Genomic DNA, 17,684 nt, shown 5'->3' with positions numbered 1-17,684 from the left:
CACTGAAGACTTGATGAGATCAATCCGACGCGCTAGTTTGCTTTTGTGTCCACCCATAGATGGAAGACACGTCACCACAAAGGTGGGACCCTTGACTTTCACTTCTCTCTCATGCCCGTATTGTCCACTTCTCTCTCTGCCCGAAATGCCCGCCCATTTCTCCAACGCATGCCCATTCCCGGGGATGTGTTTCCTACGGGCACTCCGGGCAGCTAAACCCCTCTGCCCCTCTCTCTCGTCATCTTCGATTTTGCTTTTTTCCGGTCTTCGATTCGATTTAAAAACAAAAAAAACAAAAACAAAAGAAAAAGAAAAGACAAGAGAGAGAGAGAGAGAGACGATAAATTCAGAGTATATATCTGATATTTTCCAAATTTCTTTTCTTTTCAGCTTTAAACTGGTCAGCTTGTAAGAGCCCTCTTTGAGATTTCTGAATCTTTGAGCAGACATTTCTGGGTGCCACTGGGATTTGTTTCTTCTCCGTTTTAAAGATAGCACTACCTTTTTCAACCCCAACAGTTTGCACAAGCTGATCAGTTTCGGGTTCCAAAGGATTTCTTCAAAATTTGATATACTCCATGTGATCTGGCTCTTTTCTAATCTGGGTTTGTATAATCTCTCGGTTTCGAGGAAAGGTTGCGAATAATTTTTTTGTACTACGTGGAAATTTTGTTTCAGGGTTTGTTGGTAAAGAAAGGCGTACTAGTGGTGGTGGTGGTGTTGAGGGAGGTGGGTATCGGTCGGTGTTTTGGGATTTGGGGAGTTCTGATATTATGTGTGGCTTGAGTGTTTAGGGTTAGTGAGAGATGGGATTGGGTGGTGAGAATGGAAAGGTGGAGAGTTGGGAAGTGGGCAAATCGAAGGGTGGGAAGAAGAAAAAGAAGGAGGTGGAAGAAATGGGAGAGGAGGAGATTGGGTGTTGGGTTAGGCTGAGGTTCCTTGGGAACTGCATTTCTTCAAGATCCAAAGTCGATAGCTCAAGCAGTGGGACCACTGCTAATTATGGTAACTTCTATTTTCTTCGTAACTTATTTTGGTTACTAAGTTCATCTAGTTCTTTAGTAGTCATATGTTTCCGGTTTCACACTTCCACTTATGTTTAGTTTCACTTGGGTATGTTGTTTTGTAGGAATCCTCTATTTTAGCATGTCTTGTGGATTAAGCCAATTAACTAACTGGTGCATTTGCTGATGTAAAAATTGTTGTAATTGAGACTAATTTGGCCCAGAATATTTTTTTAATTAATTTTCGGATTATAACTAGAAAACACTCGCGACGTGTTGACTGTGATTGGGGTGCTAATAACATTGCTGCATCAAAATTCAAAACGAAGGTCAAGGTCAATCTAACTTTGCTTTTTATGGGGCGATATGATTTTTTTTTTCTCCCTCTCCCTCATTCCTTTTTTTGGTTAGGAATGAGGAGATTACAGTTAAAGAAAGCTTGAGTCTCCAAGAAATATGTTGGAAGCATATCTGGAATAGTTATGGTAGTTTCTGGTCTTGGGGGCAATGGTCAAATTCTGCTTTGTGTTTGTTTGACGACGTGGTGGGGGAAAAGTGGGTAGATTATCTCATAGCAGAAACTAATGAGAGCTGCATTTCATCTGAAGCAGAAAGCAAACCTTAAACCAGAGATACTCAATCCTGAAAGAAACTCTAATCTACCAGAGCCTGTCACTAAAATGTGAGAGCAGAGTATCTACGCCTCCACACAATTCCCAGGAGAGGGAAGCCAACGTTTTTCATGTCTAGACTGTATAAAGTAATAAGATTCGTGCTACTTATAAAAAAAAAATGTAATAAGATTCGTGGTCAAGTAGACTTTACTTGAAGCAATTATTGCCAATTTATTTTTTCATAAGTAAAATTTTATAGATAGAACTAGGCAAATGCCCAAGTACACAAGACGTATGCAAGATGAAACACCTAGTTTGGAAGAGGGGATAGAGATTTATTGCCAAATTAAGTGGGATAGAAGTCTGGGCTAAGTGATTCTTTTGGATAGTCGTACTTTTTTCTTTATTCTAATCACCTTTTGGTTTGTTATCCACAAATCTCTCACTCTCCCTTATCCTTCCTGTCATGTTCAATAGCATCTAAGTTTGTTTCACTGTGGTTGATATTTTTTATTTTGTTCATTGAGTATTTTCTTTTGGACACCTTTTTATCTTGTCAAACTCTCTCACATACTAGTGCCTCTTATTATTTGATTGATTTGTCATGCATGTAGTTGTATCACAAAGGTGGGTGCTGGCTCAAAGATTAGTTTTGACATGACTTGTAGTGTGGAGACAAAGCCCTCAATGAAGCTTTCCTAGAGAAGCATCATATTATGCGTGTGCATGAGGTTTCAATGGCTGACCTATTGGTTTATCCAATGTTAGTTTTTCTAAAGTGGCACGTGATTGGAAAGTTGATGCCTTTACAGAAATTTCCAATCTCTTGTACTCTACTTGATTATGTTGTGGAGGTGTAGACAAGATGTTTGGATCCCATTGTTTATTCTTTCTATTAGGTTCTTATGCCTTATGATAGTATCATTTTCTTGGAAGAGCATATGGCGGACTTGGGCACTCAAAGAGCAGGTATTTTAATTGGACAGCCTCCTGAGGGAAGATCCTTACCATGGATAACCTAAGGAAAGACTACTATAATAGATTGGTGCCGTATATGTAGGAAGGGTGGGGAATCTTTAGACCGCCTTTTACTCCATTGCAAGTTTACTAGAGCCTTGTGGAATGATTTATTTGGTAGAGTTCGGTTGGTTTGAGTTATACCAGGAAGGATGGTAGATCTATTTGCAAACAAGAGAGGGTTATGTGGCAACACATAAATTGCTGTAGTGTGGAAGATGGTCCCTATCTGTTGAGTGTGGTGTATTTGAAGGGAAAAGAGTGATAGAAGCTTTGAGGACCGTGAGAAAATGATGAAAGAATTTTAAACTGATTTGTTCAGTACTTTTTATTTGGGTAGCCAGTAGCCACTATAGATGTTAATGGACTAAGTTCTCATTATTTTCTTGTTACCTTTTCCTATTTCTATTTTGTTGTTTCTCTTGTGTGCATCTTGTGTATTTGGGCTGTGCGTTTTGTGTTCTTCGATAAAATCTTTGATTACTCATAATAAAAATGTGCTTTATCAAGAATTATTATTAATTGTAGACTTTATGTTTGCTTAAATCTGAGTGGCACAATAGTACAATGTAATGAAATGATTGAGGCCTGCCTTCCCAGTTTATTCTTTTATGTTAGTTTATACACTTATATGTTGGTTCTTTTTCTTGGTCAGCTGAAAGTAAATCAATGAATGATACAAGCAGAGACCAACCGGCAGCTCCAATAGTTTCTTCCTCTACCACAAGCAATGCAGAAAGCAATTCATCCACTTCCAAACTTGAAGAGGAGCTTAAAGTTGCTTCTCGTCTGCGGAAATTCTCATTTAATGATCTCAAGTTGGCAACAAGAAATTTTAGACCTGAGAGTCTTCTTGGTGAAGGTGGTTTTGGTTGTGTGTTCAAGGGGTGGATTGAAGAAAATGGAACTGCTCCTGTGAAACCTGGTACTGGGCTTACTGTTGCTGTTAAAACCCTCAACCATGATGGGCTTCAGGGTCATAAAGAATGGCTGGTTTGTAACTTTGCTAATTTCTTTTCCTTGATGAAATTTAAGCTACAATTTTCTCTTTCCTCTTTTTTTGTTGGAACCTTTGGATTTCCTATTCAATGTATTTGGCTCTTATTTATTTATTTTTTAATTCTTGCATTACAGGCTGAAGTAAATTTTCTCGGTGATCTTGTTCATCCTAACCTGGTCAAACTTGTTGGTTATTGCATTGAAGATGACCAAAGGTTGCTAGTGTATGAATTCATGCCTCGAGGGAGCTTGGAAAACCATCTATTTAGAAGTATGTGACTTCCTTTTTTGATAAATAGTATGTGACTTCCTTTTTGATACTTCATTGTCCTTTTCTCTTCCCTCTTTCATTTTTATATCATAAGTTTTGCATCCTTTAGGAGTTTTTGAGTCAAGGATCTTTCCATATACTTATGGGTGGGTTTCAAAGCTTTTTTCTTTTTGTATGATTCTATTTATGCAGGATTAGGACTGTTCATCCGGGTTCCAACCCGGGAACCCGGGTATACCCGGCCCGGGACCCGGGTTTCAAACCCGGGCCGGAACCCGGGCCGGGTTTATCCGGGTCAGACCCGGGCCGGAACCCGGATAAATCCGGGTTTTTCGAAACCTGGATTCCGGATTCCGGGTTGAACCCGGATTTTTTTTTTTTTTTTTTACACAAATACATTTAAAATAAAAAAATCAATATTCATCATGTAAAATGCATGTGACATACAAGATGCAATCAACTACATATTACATTGTTTGAACTAATTTGCTAAGAATATTACAAAACACATACATTACTTTAATTAAACTCTAATACATAAAAATCAGAAATAATAGAACTGAAAGTAAACACTCCAGCTCCAAAGTATAAGCCACCACCAACGATAACAAGGAGGCCCAAACCCACAACAACACCCATCTGCAAGAAAAAAATATATGAGACTTTAATGTAATCAAATTCTTGGATGAGACTTTCAAAAGAGTATCTCAGATCTGGTTTGACTGCATTCTTTCAACACATGAACTGCTTCCTTAACCTAAAGTTGCAAAGGATATTAGGTTCAACACTAATAAGTGCATGCATGAAAAACAAAGAGATTTCACATTGTGTGCATGAAAATTTAAGTTGATATATTAATCTAGACTATAAACATGCACCTCTTTCAATTTTTGGTTCAATTTACAAAACTTAAAGGCAACCCATGGGCAGAACAAGTAAGAAACTAAGCCTAAATACATAAACCTACCTGTCTGTCAAATACTTACTAACCTATCAGTGAAGAATAATCCATTGTACGTACTGAAAGGCAAGTCTCACACAAACCTATCACAGTCTTTGAGATGTATTCATGACCACATATCGTAACACATGCTTGACTGACATCTATGGTCATGTGAGATTGGCACCCAGATTTGTTTTGATAGATGTGGACATAGTTACCTAGATTGGCTACTAAGTATTCATGAAAACTTAAATTCTTTGAAGTGTTGTCATAGATGAACTGAACCAAGTTAGAATTATATTTTCAACCAGAATTTTTTTAGAGCTATATTAGGGAAGAAGTATGGTTCTGCGCCATGCATCTTGCACATACATGATGAGTATGTTGCTAATTTAAATAAACTGGGGTTTCAAATATATGTAGGAGTTGGGAGACATTTATGGAGATAAACTGGTTGCTTACTCTGCATGGGTTTATCCCTTTGAGGTTGCATTTCTGAAATCCTCTCCCAAGAAAGTATAGAAGAGTAACTAGTCATATAAGCAACGCCAAATTTATCTTTAGAATGCTTATCCTATTCATGAATAGAGATGATCAGTGAACAGGTTAACCAAGAGGCTATTTGGGTTTAAAGAAGTGGTTTCAAAATACATCTTAAATCATTTAAGAAAGTAAGATTATGCAAGAAGAAAACACTTACTCTAGAATTTTTTTAACATGAATGAGAAGAGAGACTCACTGCAGCCTCTGTTGAAGATGAAGCTACAGAATCATCTAAAAAAATATTAACAATGAGTTAGATAATAAATTGAGATAAATAGATATTAAAAAAATATTTCAAGTTTCAAACTTACCTTCAAGATCCATCGACTGTACGTATTCTTCCAACTCCTGGATGTCGACAGGTTTGGTCCTTAACCAATTTTGAGTGCAAATGAGGGCTTCAACGGTCTCTGGAGACAATGAGCTCCTAAAAGGATCCAAGATGCGTCCTCCAGTACTAAATGCGGACTCCGAGGCAACAGTGGAAATGGGAGTGGATAACACATCACGTGCTACCTCAGCAAGGACAGGATAATTGGTGGCATTAACTCTCCACCAATCCAAAATATCAAAACTGGGTGATTTCTGTGCACACCCCTCCGACAAATACCGATCTAGTTCTGATCTAAACTCCATAAACCCTTGCTCCAAAAGAAATTTCTCTAACCTGATATCAAATTTAGTCGACATAGTAGTAGAAGTAGAAGTAGTGCTTGGCCTCCCTTGAACCACATTAGAACTCCCCCCACTATCCACGCGAAATTTGTTATACTGCTCAATCAAGCGCCTTAACAAGAGTTTAACCTTGGCCTCTATCCTATCCGCCAACTCATCCCCTTTGCACTGATTCAACCAAAACTTCAGTGCTATCATTTTATATCGTGGATCAAGCACAAAAGCAACATATATCATCAAGTTAAATCTATCTGTGCTACCCCAATATTTTTCATACTTACTTTTCATATTTATGCCCATGGTGCTAGTGATAATATCATGACTATTGCACATATCATTTAATGTATCTTCAATTGTGCAGAGTTCTTGGAAGTATACATTAGCCGTCACATACAAAGAACCAGAAATGTTCAATGTAACATCATAAAATACTTTCAGCAACTCTACAAAAATATGTGCTTTTCTCCAATCATCAACAGTGGGGTTCACGAATTCACTATCCACACACATATAATAGTGTTCAAAGGCTTGTTTGTGTTTTTCAGCGGTACTCAACATCAAATATGTGGAGTTCCATCTAGTAGGAACATCTAAGCAAATCATCCTCCCACTAATATTTTCCTTTACCGCACAAGCCTTGAACTTGGCAAACCTCGACGGTGAAAACTTCACATATCTAACGGCATCTCTAATTCTTGTTACAAACTCAAACTTCTCTCAAGCCGTCCATAACAATCAAATTCAATATATGGGCAGCACACCGGATGTGAAGAAACTCACCACCCAATATGGTACAATCACTATCCTTTATTCTCCTCCTCATATAATCAACAGCAACATCATTAGAAGAGGCGTTATCAACTGTGATAGTCAAGATCTTATTAATCTCCCAATCATGCAACCCCAAGTCTAACATCCTCCCAATAGTTTCGCCCCTATGGTTGGGAATTTGACAAAACTTTAATATTTTTTTGTGCAATTTCCAGTTGCAATCAATAAAATGTGCAGTAATACACATGTAGTTCATATTTTGTACCGATGTCCAGGTATCGGTGGTTAGAGAGATTCTTTGACCATCCAACAATTTTTTTAGCTGTATCTTCTCTTCGTTATACAGTTTAATACAATCCCTTTTTAAAGTGATTCGGGATGGCAAAGTAAATCGAGACTCTAAATCAGCCACATACTCGACAAACCCTTCGTTCTCCACAAGCCTAAAAGGCAATTCACACCTAATAAAAAACTTAGCAGTTGAAATCTTAAGTTTTTCTGCATCATACTTCACTAGACTTTGTGGGCTACACACTCTTCCCTCTCCATCCCTCTTAACACCAGATGACTGACTTTTTCCAACTCCTTTAAATCTAAGAGGGGAAGTTTTACATGCATTCTGGAGGTGGTGTAACATAGATGAAGTGCCATTTTTGTAGTGGCAACTGTATAGCTTAGTGCAATAATTACACTGAGCTTTTGGGTTATTATGGTCAAGAGGTTGCACTTTAGTAAAGTGTTCCCAAACCACCGATTGGTTACTAGGTGTTTTTTTTTATTGCTTGGGTAAAGGTGGGATGGAATGGGTAGGTTGTTGTGTATATGTGGATGAAAGGGTTGGAATACTCCCATGCTCCTCTACATCCACTGGAATAGACGAGGAGTCACCACCAACCCCTTGGGTTGTACCGACATTACAACTCATAGAATCTTCTTCCATCTGTTATTGAGTAATAAAATTTTTTTAATTAAATATGCATACCCACCTCCAATCACAAATAGAAGCCATGCCATGCCATGCCAAGTAGGGCACTGATATGTAAACAAGTTCAAAACAGAGGAGCATCATGTGGGAAAGTTGTTCATTTGATATATAAATATGTCATTTTCAAGGATGATCATCCAAATTTGACTAATCTAATAAGCCTCTAAGAAATGGGTAAGTAGAAAGTCTGACCTTTGGATGGTTTAGGTGAAAGGAAAAAAATAAACAACACATTTTCCAATGAAAAAAAAAATTATATATTTGAAATTAACTAGACAACATAACACGAAATTCTTCCATGTATTCACCAGTCCCCCTAATTTATTATCACGTGATGAAATCATCTACTGTCTCGTAAACTTAAACGGTTAGAAAGTAATGAAACTAATCGTTTAAATTCTTCAACACCAAGAAACTTAGACTAATAAATAAATAAATAAATACTGATTTAAACAAGTACTTGATGATTTTGCAAGATGATCTTGTGCATGTTTCAAACTTTGTTATAGGTAGGTTTTCTAAACCATTTTTACACAAATAAATCTCATTTACATGTCATGCACCATACCCATTTGTCAATCTAATAGATTACAACAAGTCATCTTTTTATCATCAGGATCCTCTTCTTGACTATGCATGCCAAATAATATGGGTCCAGACCTGTAATCCATTACTTTTTATACTTTTTCCTTTGTCCTATTGGTTATAATGGAGCTATTGTTGAGGGGGCTTCTGTCCCTTCTACTTCTTGCATAATGACTAAACACAACTCTCTCTCCCTCATAAAATGTGGGTGGATTTCCCTCTTTCGAATCCAAAGAAAATTAGAAAAATAGTAAGAATTATATCAGTTTAAGAGTAATTACAAATGAATTATTCTAGTCTCAACTTGTTCTATAGAGCATACTATTCAGATTATTTAAATAGTAAGATTTTTCTTTAAATTAAATTATATCATGTACTTTATTAAATTATTAAAAAAATTATTATAAATTAGATAATAATTAAAGGGGTTGTATATTTTTCCCAAGAACCAACTTTGGAGGGACCAAATGTTTTTGGGATAATCACCTAAGAATCAAATGGAAAGCAAGGTAGCTAGGTACGTAGCTTTAGCACTCGGTACCATGTAGCTAGGTATGTTTGTCTTTTGAACTCCAAAAATTTTTCTCAGTAAAAGAAATCTTACAAACTTGCAAGAAAAAATAATCAATTTACTAATACACTTTAATTGGTTCTACTAATCTAAGAAACATATATAGCTTCGGTTGTTCATAAGCTGTTAATAACTATATAAACAATGCAACATAATCATAGTTACACAAGTTAGAACAACCAAACCCAACAAATAAAATCAAGTTGGATATTCCCCTAACAATTAAAACCAAACCCAGTACTCTACTCAACCAAGTGATTACCCCATCCATTCCTCACGCACAGAATCATAGTTACACAGAGAGAGAGAGAGAGAGAGAGAGAGAGAGTACCCAAACAAGTGAACAATGCACAGAATCGACGGTGACCGAGATGAGACCGAGATGGCGGACGGTCACGGGGTCATGGGCTCAAGGGGCTTAGGGTTTTCGCAGTTTAGGAAGCGGCGAGAGACTGGGAGATGAATATAACCGGTATCAAAACGGCGTCGTTTTGATACCGGTTTTTATAAAAAAAATAAAGATCCGGGTTCCGGGTTTCAAATCCGTATCCGGACCGGGTTGGTCCGGGCCCGCGTTTGATCCGGGCCGAAACCCGGAACCGGAACCCGGTTTTCCGGGTTCCGGACCGGGCCGGGAAAAAACCCGGCCCGGATGAACAGTCTTATGCAGGATTATGAAATGTTTTGTTCCATTAAAAGGGAGACTGCTTTGTCTACAATAACAAAAACGTGAGCACTAAATTTTTTAATGTTCACATAAAATTAAATCTTTCATTCCAACAGGGAGTTATATTTATTTCTCAATAGATCGTGAATGTGATGGTTTCTGTTAGATGGAAGGTCATAAGTAGCAAACCAAAAAAAAGGTAGCAAACAGAACAAAAGAAAAATGTACCTCCAGCTTTTGGTAATATCATTTAGAAGGTAACTCTTTTCTATATAAGTAGCAGCCACTTCTAATGGATATGTAGCACTAACTTCGGATTGAAACAGAACCCCTAAGGGTTGGCTCAAGTGGTAAAGGCATTGGTCTTGGTGTTATGCTCCCTCCAGGTTTAAGGTTCGAATGCTCTTAGGGTCAAACAATTCCTAAGGGCCATCGGATTGGGGGATTTTTCCCTTGAATTACCCGAGGTGCACTTGCGGGAAACTCCTTGTTGAGGGCTTGTGCACCCCCGAGATTAGTCAGGACACTGTTCCCAGACACCCAGTGCCAATAAAAAAAAAAAACTTCTGGTTTAAACAGTTCCACGTTGCACTCTTGACCTTAATATCTGCAAGAAAATTTGAGAATTCTTTGACCCTCATTAGAAAACTTTCATGGAAATATTAGTGTGGCACTGAGTTATTCAGATTCTCAATCAGGAAGCTTTGAAATGAGTTTTGTGGTTAGAATAGGAAGCTTCTTCTCTAACATTCTGCAGATGGTAGTGTGGAGATAAAGCTTCCCATGGGGTAGTAATTCTTATGGTTAAATATCTCTATCATCGAGGAACAATCTTGAGACTTTAAGAGAGGAGAAAAACTTCGGATAAGCAATTTCAAGAATCTTGGGAATTATATTTGGCTGACTTGAAACAAAAATAAACAAAGTTGCAAGGAATATAGTGCACTTCAGCATAGTATATATGTCAAATGGTTTTTCCACCAGCTATATCTTAATATGCTGCTGTATATCTGCATCATGATTTTTTTTCCAGAACATATCTGCATCATGCTTACTATTTTTAGTGTTTTGGTATTGTGAGACTTGTATCTGCTCTATGGAACGTGCAATGTCTTAAATAACTGTAATACGGCTGAGTTTAGACTTATCAACAGTTGCTGCTTTGTGATAATACTCTGCCTTTAGTTTGCATCCTTGTTTGATGTTCTCTTGTATGACTTGTTTTATTTGCAGGGTCCTTGCCTCTCCCATGGTCCATTAGAATGAAAATTGCACTAGGTGCTGCGAAGGGTCTTTCTTTTCTTCATGAGGAAGCAGAAAGGCCTGTTATATATCGTGATTTTAAAACCTCCAACATCCTTTTAGATGCAGTATGTACCTAAAATTAAGGCATCCTAACAATTTCACCATTGGGATTCATCATTCTAATAACATGCTATTTCAGGACTACAATGCGAAGCTATCTGATTTTGGACTCGCCAAAGATGGTCCTGAGGGAGACAAAACCCATGTTTCTACCCGTGTGATGGGAACCTATGGTTACGCAGCCCCAGAATATGTCATGACAGGTAAGTTTTCATCTGAGCAAATCCCCCACCCTCAAAAAGAAAAAAACCCCCACGCTTTTTTCTTATGCCCTCCCCCTTTACTCTAGATGCATATATAATGCATCATTCACACTCATGGTGAATTTTTGACAAGTTATTGATCGTCCTGATGAATGAGTTGTATGGCTTATGATCTGCCCTCTGTATACTACGCAGTTCATATTAAGTAATGCAGTTGACCTAATGCTTTTTGCATCTGAGGCTGTGTGAATAGCCTTAAATTTGATTTCCTCAATAATAGACGTAAGAGATGAAATGTTCAAAAACCAATTTCTTATCGTGTTAATCTCTTGCATGGATAATAATCAAACTTGGCCTTGAATATGTTGCTTCTGGTTCTGTGTTATCTCTTGGTTTTAGCTATTTTTGGTTGACCCAGACGCGGGTATGCCTCTAGGGCCTTATTAAGTCAGATATAGGGATCAGAACCATAATGATTGAGCAAAGGTATCTTGAGTTTTGCTCTAAGAAGATAAGATGTTTTTCTGGTCCTTATGGTCCTTCATTTTCACTTTTGTTGTCCGGTGGAAGTTAGACTTCCATTATTTTGTGCGTTATTGTTCTTTATTGGCTGCATGCTAAAATTCTGAGATGCAGCCAATTCTTACCCGTGTTTCTGTTGTAGGACATCTTACTTCAAGGAGTGACGTGTACAGCTTTGGTGTGGTTTTACTTGAAATGCTGACTGGAAGAAGATCCATGGACAAAAACCGGCCAAATGGAGAACATAATCTTGTGGAATGGGCTCGGCCATATCTAGGGGAGAGAAGAAGATTCTACCGGTTGATAGATCCCCGGCTTGAAGGTCACTTCTCAATTAAAGGAGCCCAAAAAGCCGCACAACTTGCTGCCCACTGCCTTAGTCGGGATCCAAAAGTCAGACCCCTAATGAGTGAAGTTGTTGAAGCCTTGAAACCTCTGCCAAACCTCAAGGACATGGCAAGCTCATCATATTATTTCCAGACTATGCAAGCTGACCGCATTGGATCCCCAAATGCTAGAAATGGCACCCGAACACAGGGAGGACCCTTTTCAAGGAATGGGCAGCAGCAGAGGAGCCTTTCCATGAACGGTTCCCATGCTTCTCCATATCACCATCAGTATCCTCACCAATCGCCAAAACCCATTGGTAAACCATAGGATTTGCTGTGATAATTTATCTGCTGTCTCTTTTCCCCCCCAACCCCCCCGGCATCATTCGTTTCTTCCCCCCCGCCCACTTTCTTGGTATAGATCTATCTTCTTTTAAAGCATTTGTTCTTAGAGAACTGAAAAGCAACGAAGAAACATGTTTGCTTTATGTTGTGTTTAGAGTGGTGACGTACCAGTCCGGGAGAATGTGAGGGCAGGTGAAGCTTTATAGAGGAAAATGTGTATGCCAACCAATGTATTTCTCCAGTTTGTTTGGAAATATCAAAGTGTATCACCTCCTGCCCCCTTTCTTTTTTCTTTCGTTTTTTTTTTTTTTTTTCCTTTTCTTTTCATCTCAACTTTTACAAATAATATAAGTTGTCTGCCGTATTTTATGTTCCTAATGTTTTGGGAGGAGTAGAGACAGTGCTATCCGATAATGTCGTCTTTTGGATTTATAACCCTGAAAGGTAGCCTGTTATCCTGTCAGACTGCAAACTAACACGGCTTAATTGAATGCTGAAGTCAACTATTTCTGTGATAAAAAAAATGATAATTATAGTTGTGAGTGTGGTATAAGTATTACATAATTATTTAAAAAAAAATAAATAAATATAAGATTTATAAGAAAAAATATTATTTTTTAATAATAAATTTTATTCTTTTTTAAAATGATCGTATAACATTTACTAACTCTACGATAATATTTAGCATTATTATTCTATAACTATTCTACCGTTCTGTTCTAAATGGAGATATTTTTATAAAATAGTGTTGCAAAATCATTATTATATAAAATTGCCCTCCATTTAAAAATGAAGTCGGCTTAATTAACACTTTTGTGATGCAAAATAGTCGTGCGAATATGGTGGCTAATCCCCCTTAAACGTGGAACTTCTTGATGTCATTGTTTGATCGGTCCGGTTGAGTATGAAAGAAAAAGAGAACAAAGATACAGCGTCCTCACTCCTCAGCAGATGGACATTCAACAGTATCTGTATCATCCACAGTTCAGATTGTTCCTGCTCCTTTACTTTTTCCACTCATCATGAACCGGGGGAAATAACAGTTGAAAAAAGCAAGAGCAATTACACCTTATCATTCCAAATTATCAAGAAAATATTAATTTGCAACCTCGTTTATTTGCCACAATACTGAGGTTGAAGCCTACGAGTAATAATCTGTTCTGAATCAGACATACGACCAAGCTTTAAGGGAATCTTAAGCATTGTCAAGTTTTGGTTCCGACCATTTTATCCATTACACTATCCCCACTTTTTAACATTTGAAGCAATTAAGGTACATGCTTCAGCCCTTTTCAATTGTTTTAAGTATACGTGCATATTAACATCTCAGACTTGGAGACCACTTTTATTGGAAACTCCATCCAGATGTGCCAAACCCTTCTTATTCCCCTAAAGACTCGGTTTCGTATCATGCAGCCCTCCTGGTCAGCTGCTCCTTGGATGTGCTTTCAAAGATCTTGTCAGCATTTCCAACCTCAAATCCATCTCGCCTGTGGAACTCTTTAACCTATCCAAGTTGATAATATAAGTGTGCGCCACAAAAAAAATGGACCTTCATGTAGAAAGTGATGAAGCAGATGCATCATGATTACTTAGCAGATATGTCAGTATTCATGAGTATGAGGGTTTTCTGTAGTCAAACATTTGGAGTGAATGTACTTATGAAAAGAAACATTGGGACTGAATATTCAGCACCTACAAAAATAATTGATCATACATACTCAGAATTCTGCTATCAATCTCAGAAAATCAAATTTGAAGCAACAAGAAGATTTTCGAAAAGAAAGCAAGGGTTGGTTACCTCCTTTTCAGGTATATTTTTATATTGAGGCAGTACCAGGCGTTCCGCAAACTCAATGTATGAACAGGGAACTAATTCAGTGATACCATCAGAAAACTGGAAAGAAACCGAATCTGCTACCGTAGAACTTTGCAGCAGAAGGCCATCAGGGCTCACTATCAGCAGCAAAGAAAAAGAAATCAATATTCATCATCTACAACCTTGAAACTTTAAATACGGTTATGTGAGAACAGTACAATCATAGCTCAATTATATTGACAGAGATTTTCTCTGACTATGTATGACAAATTTCAAACTTTTACTCACTTTTTTTTTTTTTTTTTTAACCACCCCATGGCAGAGTCCTTAGGACTCACCCATGGAACCTAAACCTCCGGGGAGACTAGCATAGCAACTCACCGCCATGGCCTCCCATTTAAATCGCAATTTGATCTAGGGGGAAACTTTTACTCACATTTGACATCAATCAAATTCCAACATATTTTACAGTTATACCAGCATATTTTTTGTGTAATTTTTTGCGCTAATTAATTTTTTATTTACATAAACCGGGGGGAAGATTCATGAGCATAAATAACAGCATGTAATTATCTATTTTAAGGACTAGCACATGACTGTACAAACCTTGTTCTGAAGTAAAATAAGGAACTTGAAAAGGAAATAAGGTTAGAGATTACACGACAAACCTTTCAGAACTCCCCCTTCAGAATTTAACTTGAACCCATTATCTTCAATAAACCGATTGAGGTTTTTTATATTTCTCAAGTGAAATTTGAGCTGATGAGTGGAAATAGTAGCATGGTTCAGTGCATACCCGTTGACAAGGGTCCAAGCAGCATATTCACTTTCCCTAAGTTTCCAGAAACCAAACAGAAGCATTTCAAAATGGAAATTAAGATCCTAAATATATCAACTATGTTTTAGCACTTTGAAGTAACACGGTCCTACCCAAGAAAATGATGCCTATAGATTTTGATCTATTTATGTGATAATCCTATCTAACTAGGTAAAATACTCATTTGTAAAAACAGTGCTGCAAACACAGAAAAAAGTACCTTGCCAATTGTTGGAACTCAGAAAACAGAGGTTTTTCCCAAGTTAGAGATCCCAGAGCACTTGCAAGAGCTGCATGTTCATTTCCACAACTGGATATATCAGTGTATTTCCTAATTATTTCCTGAATCCAGAACTAAATGTTAGAACAACAATGTCAACTAATATAAGAACTGTTGCAGCAATTAATATGTGAAGTAAAAAGAAAAATAGTACAAAATGGATGGTACAACAATGTTTAACACAAATAAAAAATTATTGGGGTTTCAGGTCCATTCAATAGTTAGACGCTGGAAAGCCAAATCTCATATCAAGTGCAGGAAGATTAGTTCTCTCATCTAAAATATTGATCTAAATAGAGATTACGAAATACTGGTGTATTCTTGTATTCAACCAGCTGGCTCTTTTGTCATGTTCTCCTAATGGACATCAAGCATCAACATGACTGTGCAAGAGTATGACTCAGAAACACCCGGCATGACAATAGATTAGATTGAACAAAAACAAAACAAAATCAACACAAGTATCATTTGCTTGGAGATCGAGATTTCAGTCAAAAAAGAAATACACCATTCAGAGGAATCATTGCCTAATTGCTCGGCAAAAATTGAGATTTCCTCTTTGTCAAGAATGGTCCTTGGGACACACCTGAGTTTGCGTACTCATCTGATCTACAAGAAGCTCTGATATAAAAATTCTTGGCAAAGGCCCATTGGTGCCACTACCACCATCAGGAAGAGGAACACTGGGAGGAGAAAACCACAGCGCTTTCAATTTCTTTGCAGGAAACCTCAACTCGTCCCGTGGCTCATAGCCAAAATCAAGGAAAAATTTAGCCATCGAGTCAATACCATAACCGTTCACCTAGCATGTTGCAAAAGAAAAGGCACACTTATATATCATGGCACACTTATATATCATAGCACAAGATACAAAATTAAGCCTATGACTCGAGTTCAGTAATTACTAATTATGTGTGCATTGTGCATGTATTTGCCTGTGTGCACCACAAGTAAAGTTACTTGTTTAAACATAGGTATTTTTATGCCAGTGAAGAAAAAGATGTCACTCACAAAATCTCATATCAGTGATAGAAAAGCCTTATAAATGACTGATACAATACGCAAAATTAAAAACCCAGAATACCCCGAATGTTCTAAATGCCAAATGATCATAGCAAATTTGGTTGCTGTCGACAGATTGAACAAGCTCTAATATTTGTTTTGCTGTGGGGTTCCTGTTTAAGTACACCTTTTCCATGCTTGCCAGCACGCTCCTAAAAAATGACTCAGCTCCCTGCAACAAACAAATATCGAAGTTGAACTGGAAGAATAAGATGAACATAAAGGAGTAAACTATAGCCTATTTAAACCGACAGGCAAAAGGCATCATAAAAAGTAGTAATATGGGTTGTCGCTAATTGACAATGATGCAACAGAAAATAGCATAGCGCACATAAATTCAAACAAAGAGCATAATTAAACAGAGAGAGAAAACTCGATCCCACCTGAAAGGAAGATTCTTGCGATCCATTGTCCGATTTAGAGGCGGAAACGACGCAGAGATTTCGTGTCTTAATGGAGATTGAATTTCCGGGGAACGAAGAAGATTCATTGAGGGAAATGAAGTTCCGAGATTTGGGTCGGAGATGAAAGGACGAAGAGCTGATAGAGCGGAGAGATGGTTGGAAAACCGAGGAGTGAGAAGCGGGTTTGATCGTCGATGAGTAGCAGTAGGAGAACATGGTGGAAGTTGTCATGGATTTCTCCGAGCGACCCCACAAAATTTTCACTGGTTTTGTAATTGTGGCCACCTTCATGCCTTAGCCGATCTCTTGCTCCTTTCGGTGACACGTCTTTTCTTAGTTTCGTATTCGGAAATGTCGCAAATCTTTTGAAGCTTTCCGTAGTTTTGATTCACCAAATTAGGACGTAAAAAATTCTCTAGCGTTAAAAACTTAAAACTTTTAAAATTTATTATATATATCAATAATTCTACGTACAACTGTGAAATACATAAACGTCGCGTAATCACTTTAAAAAATAGTAGAATTTATTATTAAAAAATTAATTTTTTTCATATGAATCTTATATTTTATTTATTTTTTTTAAAACGATTATGCGACAGTTATATAATTCACGGTTATAAATATCTTTTATTTTTAACTTTTTAAATTAGATAGTTATAAAATAAAATAAAAAAATTTCTAAATTAGATAAATACTTATATAAAATGACTTATTCTAATTTTAAGTTAATATTGAGTACGTTATTTACGTCAATTAAAATTAATAAATGATAAAATTTGAATTTTAAGATTTAAATTTTAAATTTTTTTAAGATTTAATTTTTTTTTTAAATAAATAAAATATTTTCTTAAAAAAAACCCTTAAAAACATATTCAACAGATAGGATGCCGAAA

The 17,684-nt window shown here is 37.1% G+C and overlaps 2 protein-coding genes across 2 annotated transcripts; one reads left to right on the top strand and one right to left on the bottom strand.

The window, feature by feature from the left end:
* Positions 1 to 320: 320 nt before the first annotated feature.
* LOC108980075 (probable serine/threonine-protein kinase PIX7) lies at positions 321 to 12,688 on the top strand. Its single transcript, XM_035684243.1, has 6 exons — positions 321 to 1,005; positions 3,291 to 3,628; positions 3,770 to 3,905; positions 10,879 to 11,015; positions 11,090 to 11,213; positions 11,878 to 12,688. The coding sequence occupies exons 1-6, from the start codon at positions 807 to 809 to the stop codon at positions 12,390 to 12,392; spliced, it is 1,449 nt and encodes a 482-aa protein (XP_035540136.1). The 5' UTR covers positions 321 to 806; the 3' UTR covers positions 12,393 to 12,688.
* Positions 12,689 to 13,452: 764 nt separating this feature from the next.
* Positions 13,453 to 17,156, bottom strand: LOC108984712. Its single transcript, XM_018956755.2, has 7 exons — positions 16,771 to 17,156; positions 16,410 to 16,559; positions 15,912 to 16,127; positions 15,266 to 15,387; positions 14,897 to 15,060; positions 14,211 to 14,365; positions 13,453 to 13,916 (listed from the first exon to the last, which is right to left on the bottom strand). Exons 1-7 carry the CDS (start codon positions 17,080 to 17,082, stop codon positions 13,818 to 13,820), a joined length of 1,218 nt encoding a protein of 405 aa, XP_018812300.1. The 5' UTR covers positions 17,083 to 17,156; the 3' UTR covers positions 13,453 to 13,817.
* Positions 17,157 to 17,684: the final 528 nt, after the last annotated feature.

This window comes from Juglans regia, chromosome 13, assembly GCF_001411555.2.
Source record: "Juglans regia cultivar Chandler chromosome 13, Walnut 2.0, whole genome shotgun sequence".
NCBI lineage: Eukaryota > Viridiplantae > Streptophyta > Magnoliopsida > Fagales > Juglandaceae > Juglans > Juglans regia.
Note: the sequence above shows the minus strand (reverse complement) of the source record. Positions and strands in the feature narration are given on the sequence as shown.

What these genes read in the sequence shown, in the direction of transcription:
- LOC108980075 (XM_035684243.1), top strand. Translation starts at nt 807, where the DNA reads ATGGGATTGGGTGGTGAGAATGGAAAGGTGGAGAGTTGGGAAGTGGGC. An exon ending in AGGGTCATAAAGAATGGCTG is followed by an intron (nt 3,629 to 3,769) that starts GTTTGTAACTTT and finishes CTTGCATTACAG; the next exon opens with GCTGAAGTAAATTTTCTCGG. An exon ending in CCAACATCCTTTTAGATGCA is followed by an intron (nt 11,016 to 11,089) that starts GTATGTACCTAA and finishes ATGCTATTTCAG; the next exon opens with GACTACAATGCGAAGCTATC.
- LOC108984712 (XM_018956755.2), bottom strand. Translation starts at nt 17,082, where the DNA reads ATGAAGGTGGCCACAATTACAAAACCAGTGAAAATTTTGTGGGGTCGC. An exon ending in GAGTTCCAACAATTGGCAAG is followed by an intron (nt 15,061 to 15,265) that starts GTACTTTTTTCT and finishes CTGGAAACTTAG; the next exon opens with GGAAAGTGAATATGCTGCTT. An exon ending in AAAATATACCTGAAAAGGAG is followed by an intron (nt 13,917 to 14,210) that starts GTAACCAACCCT and finishes CAACTTGGATAG; the next exon opens with GTTAAAGAGTTCCACAGGCG.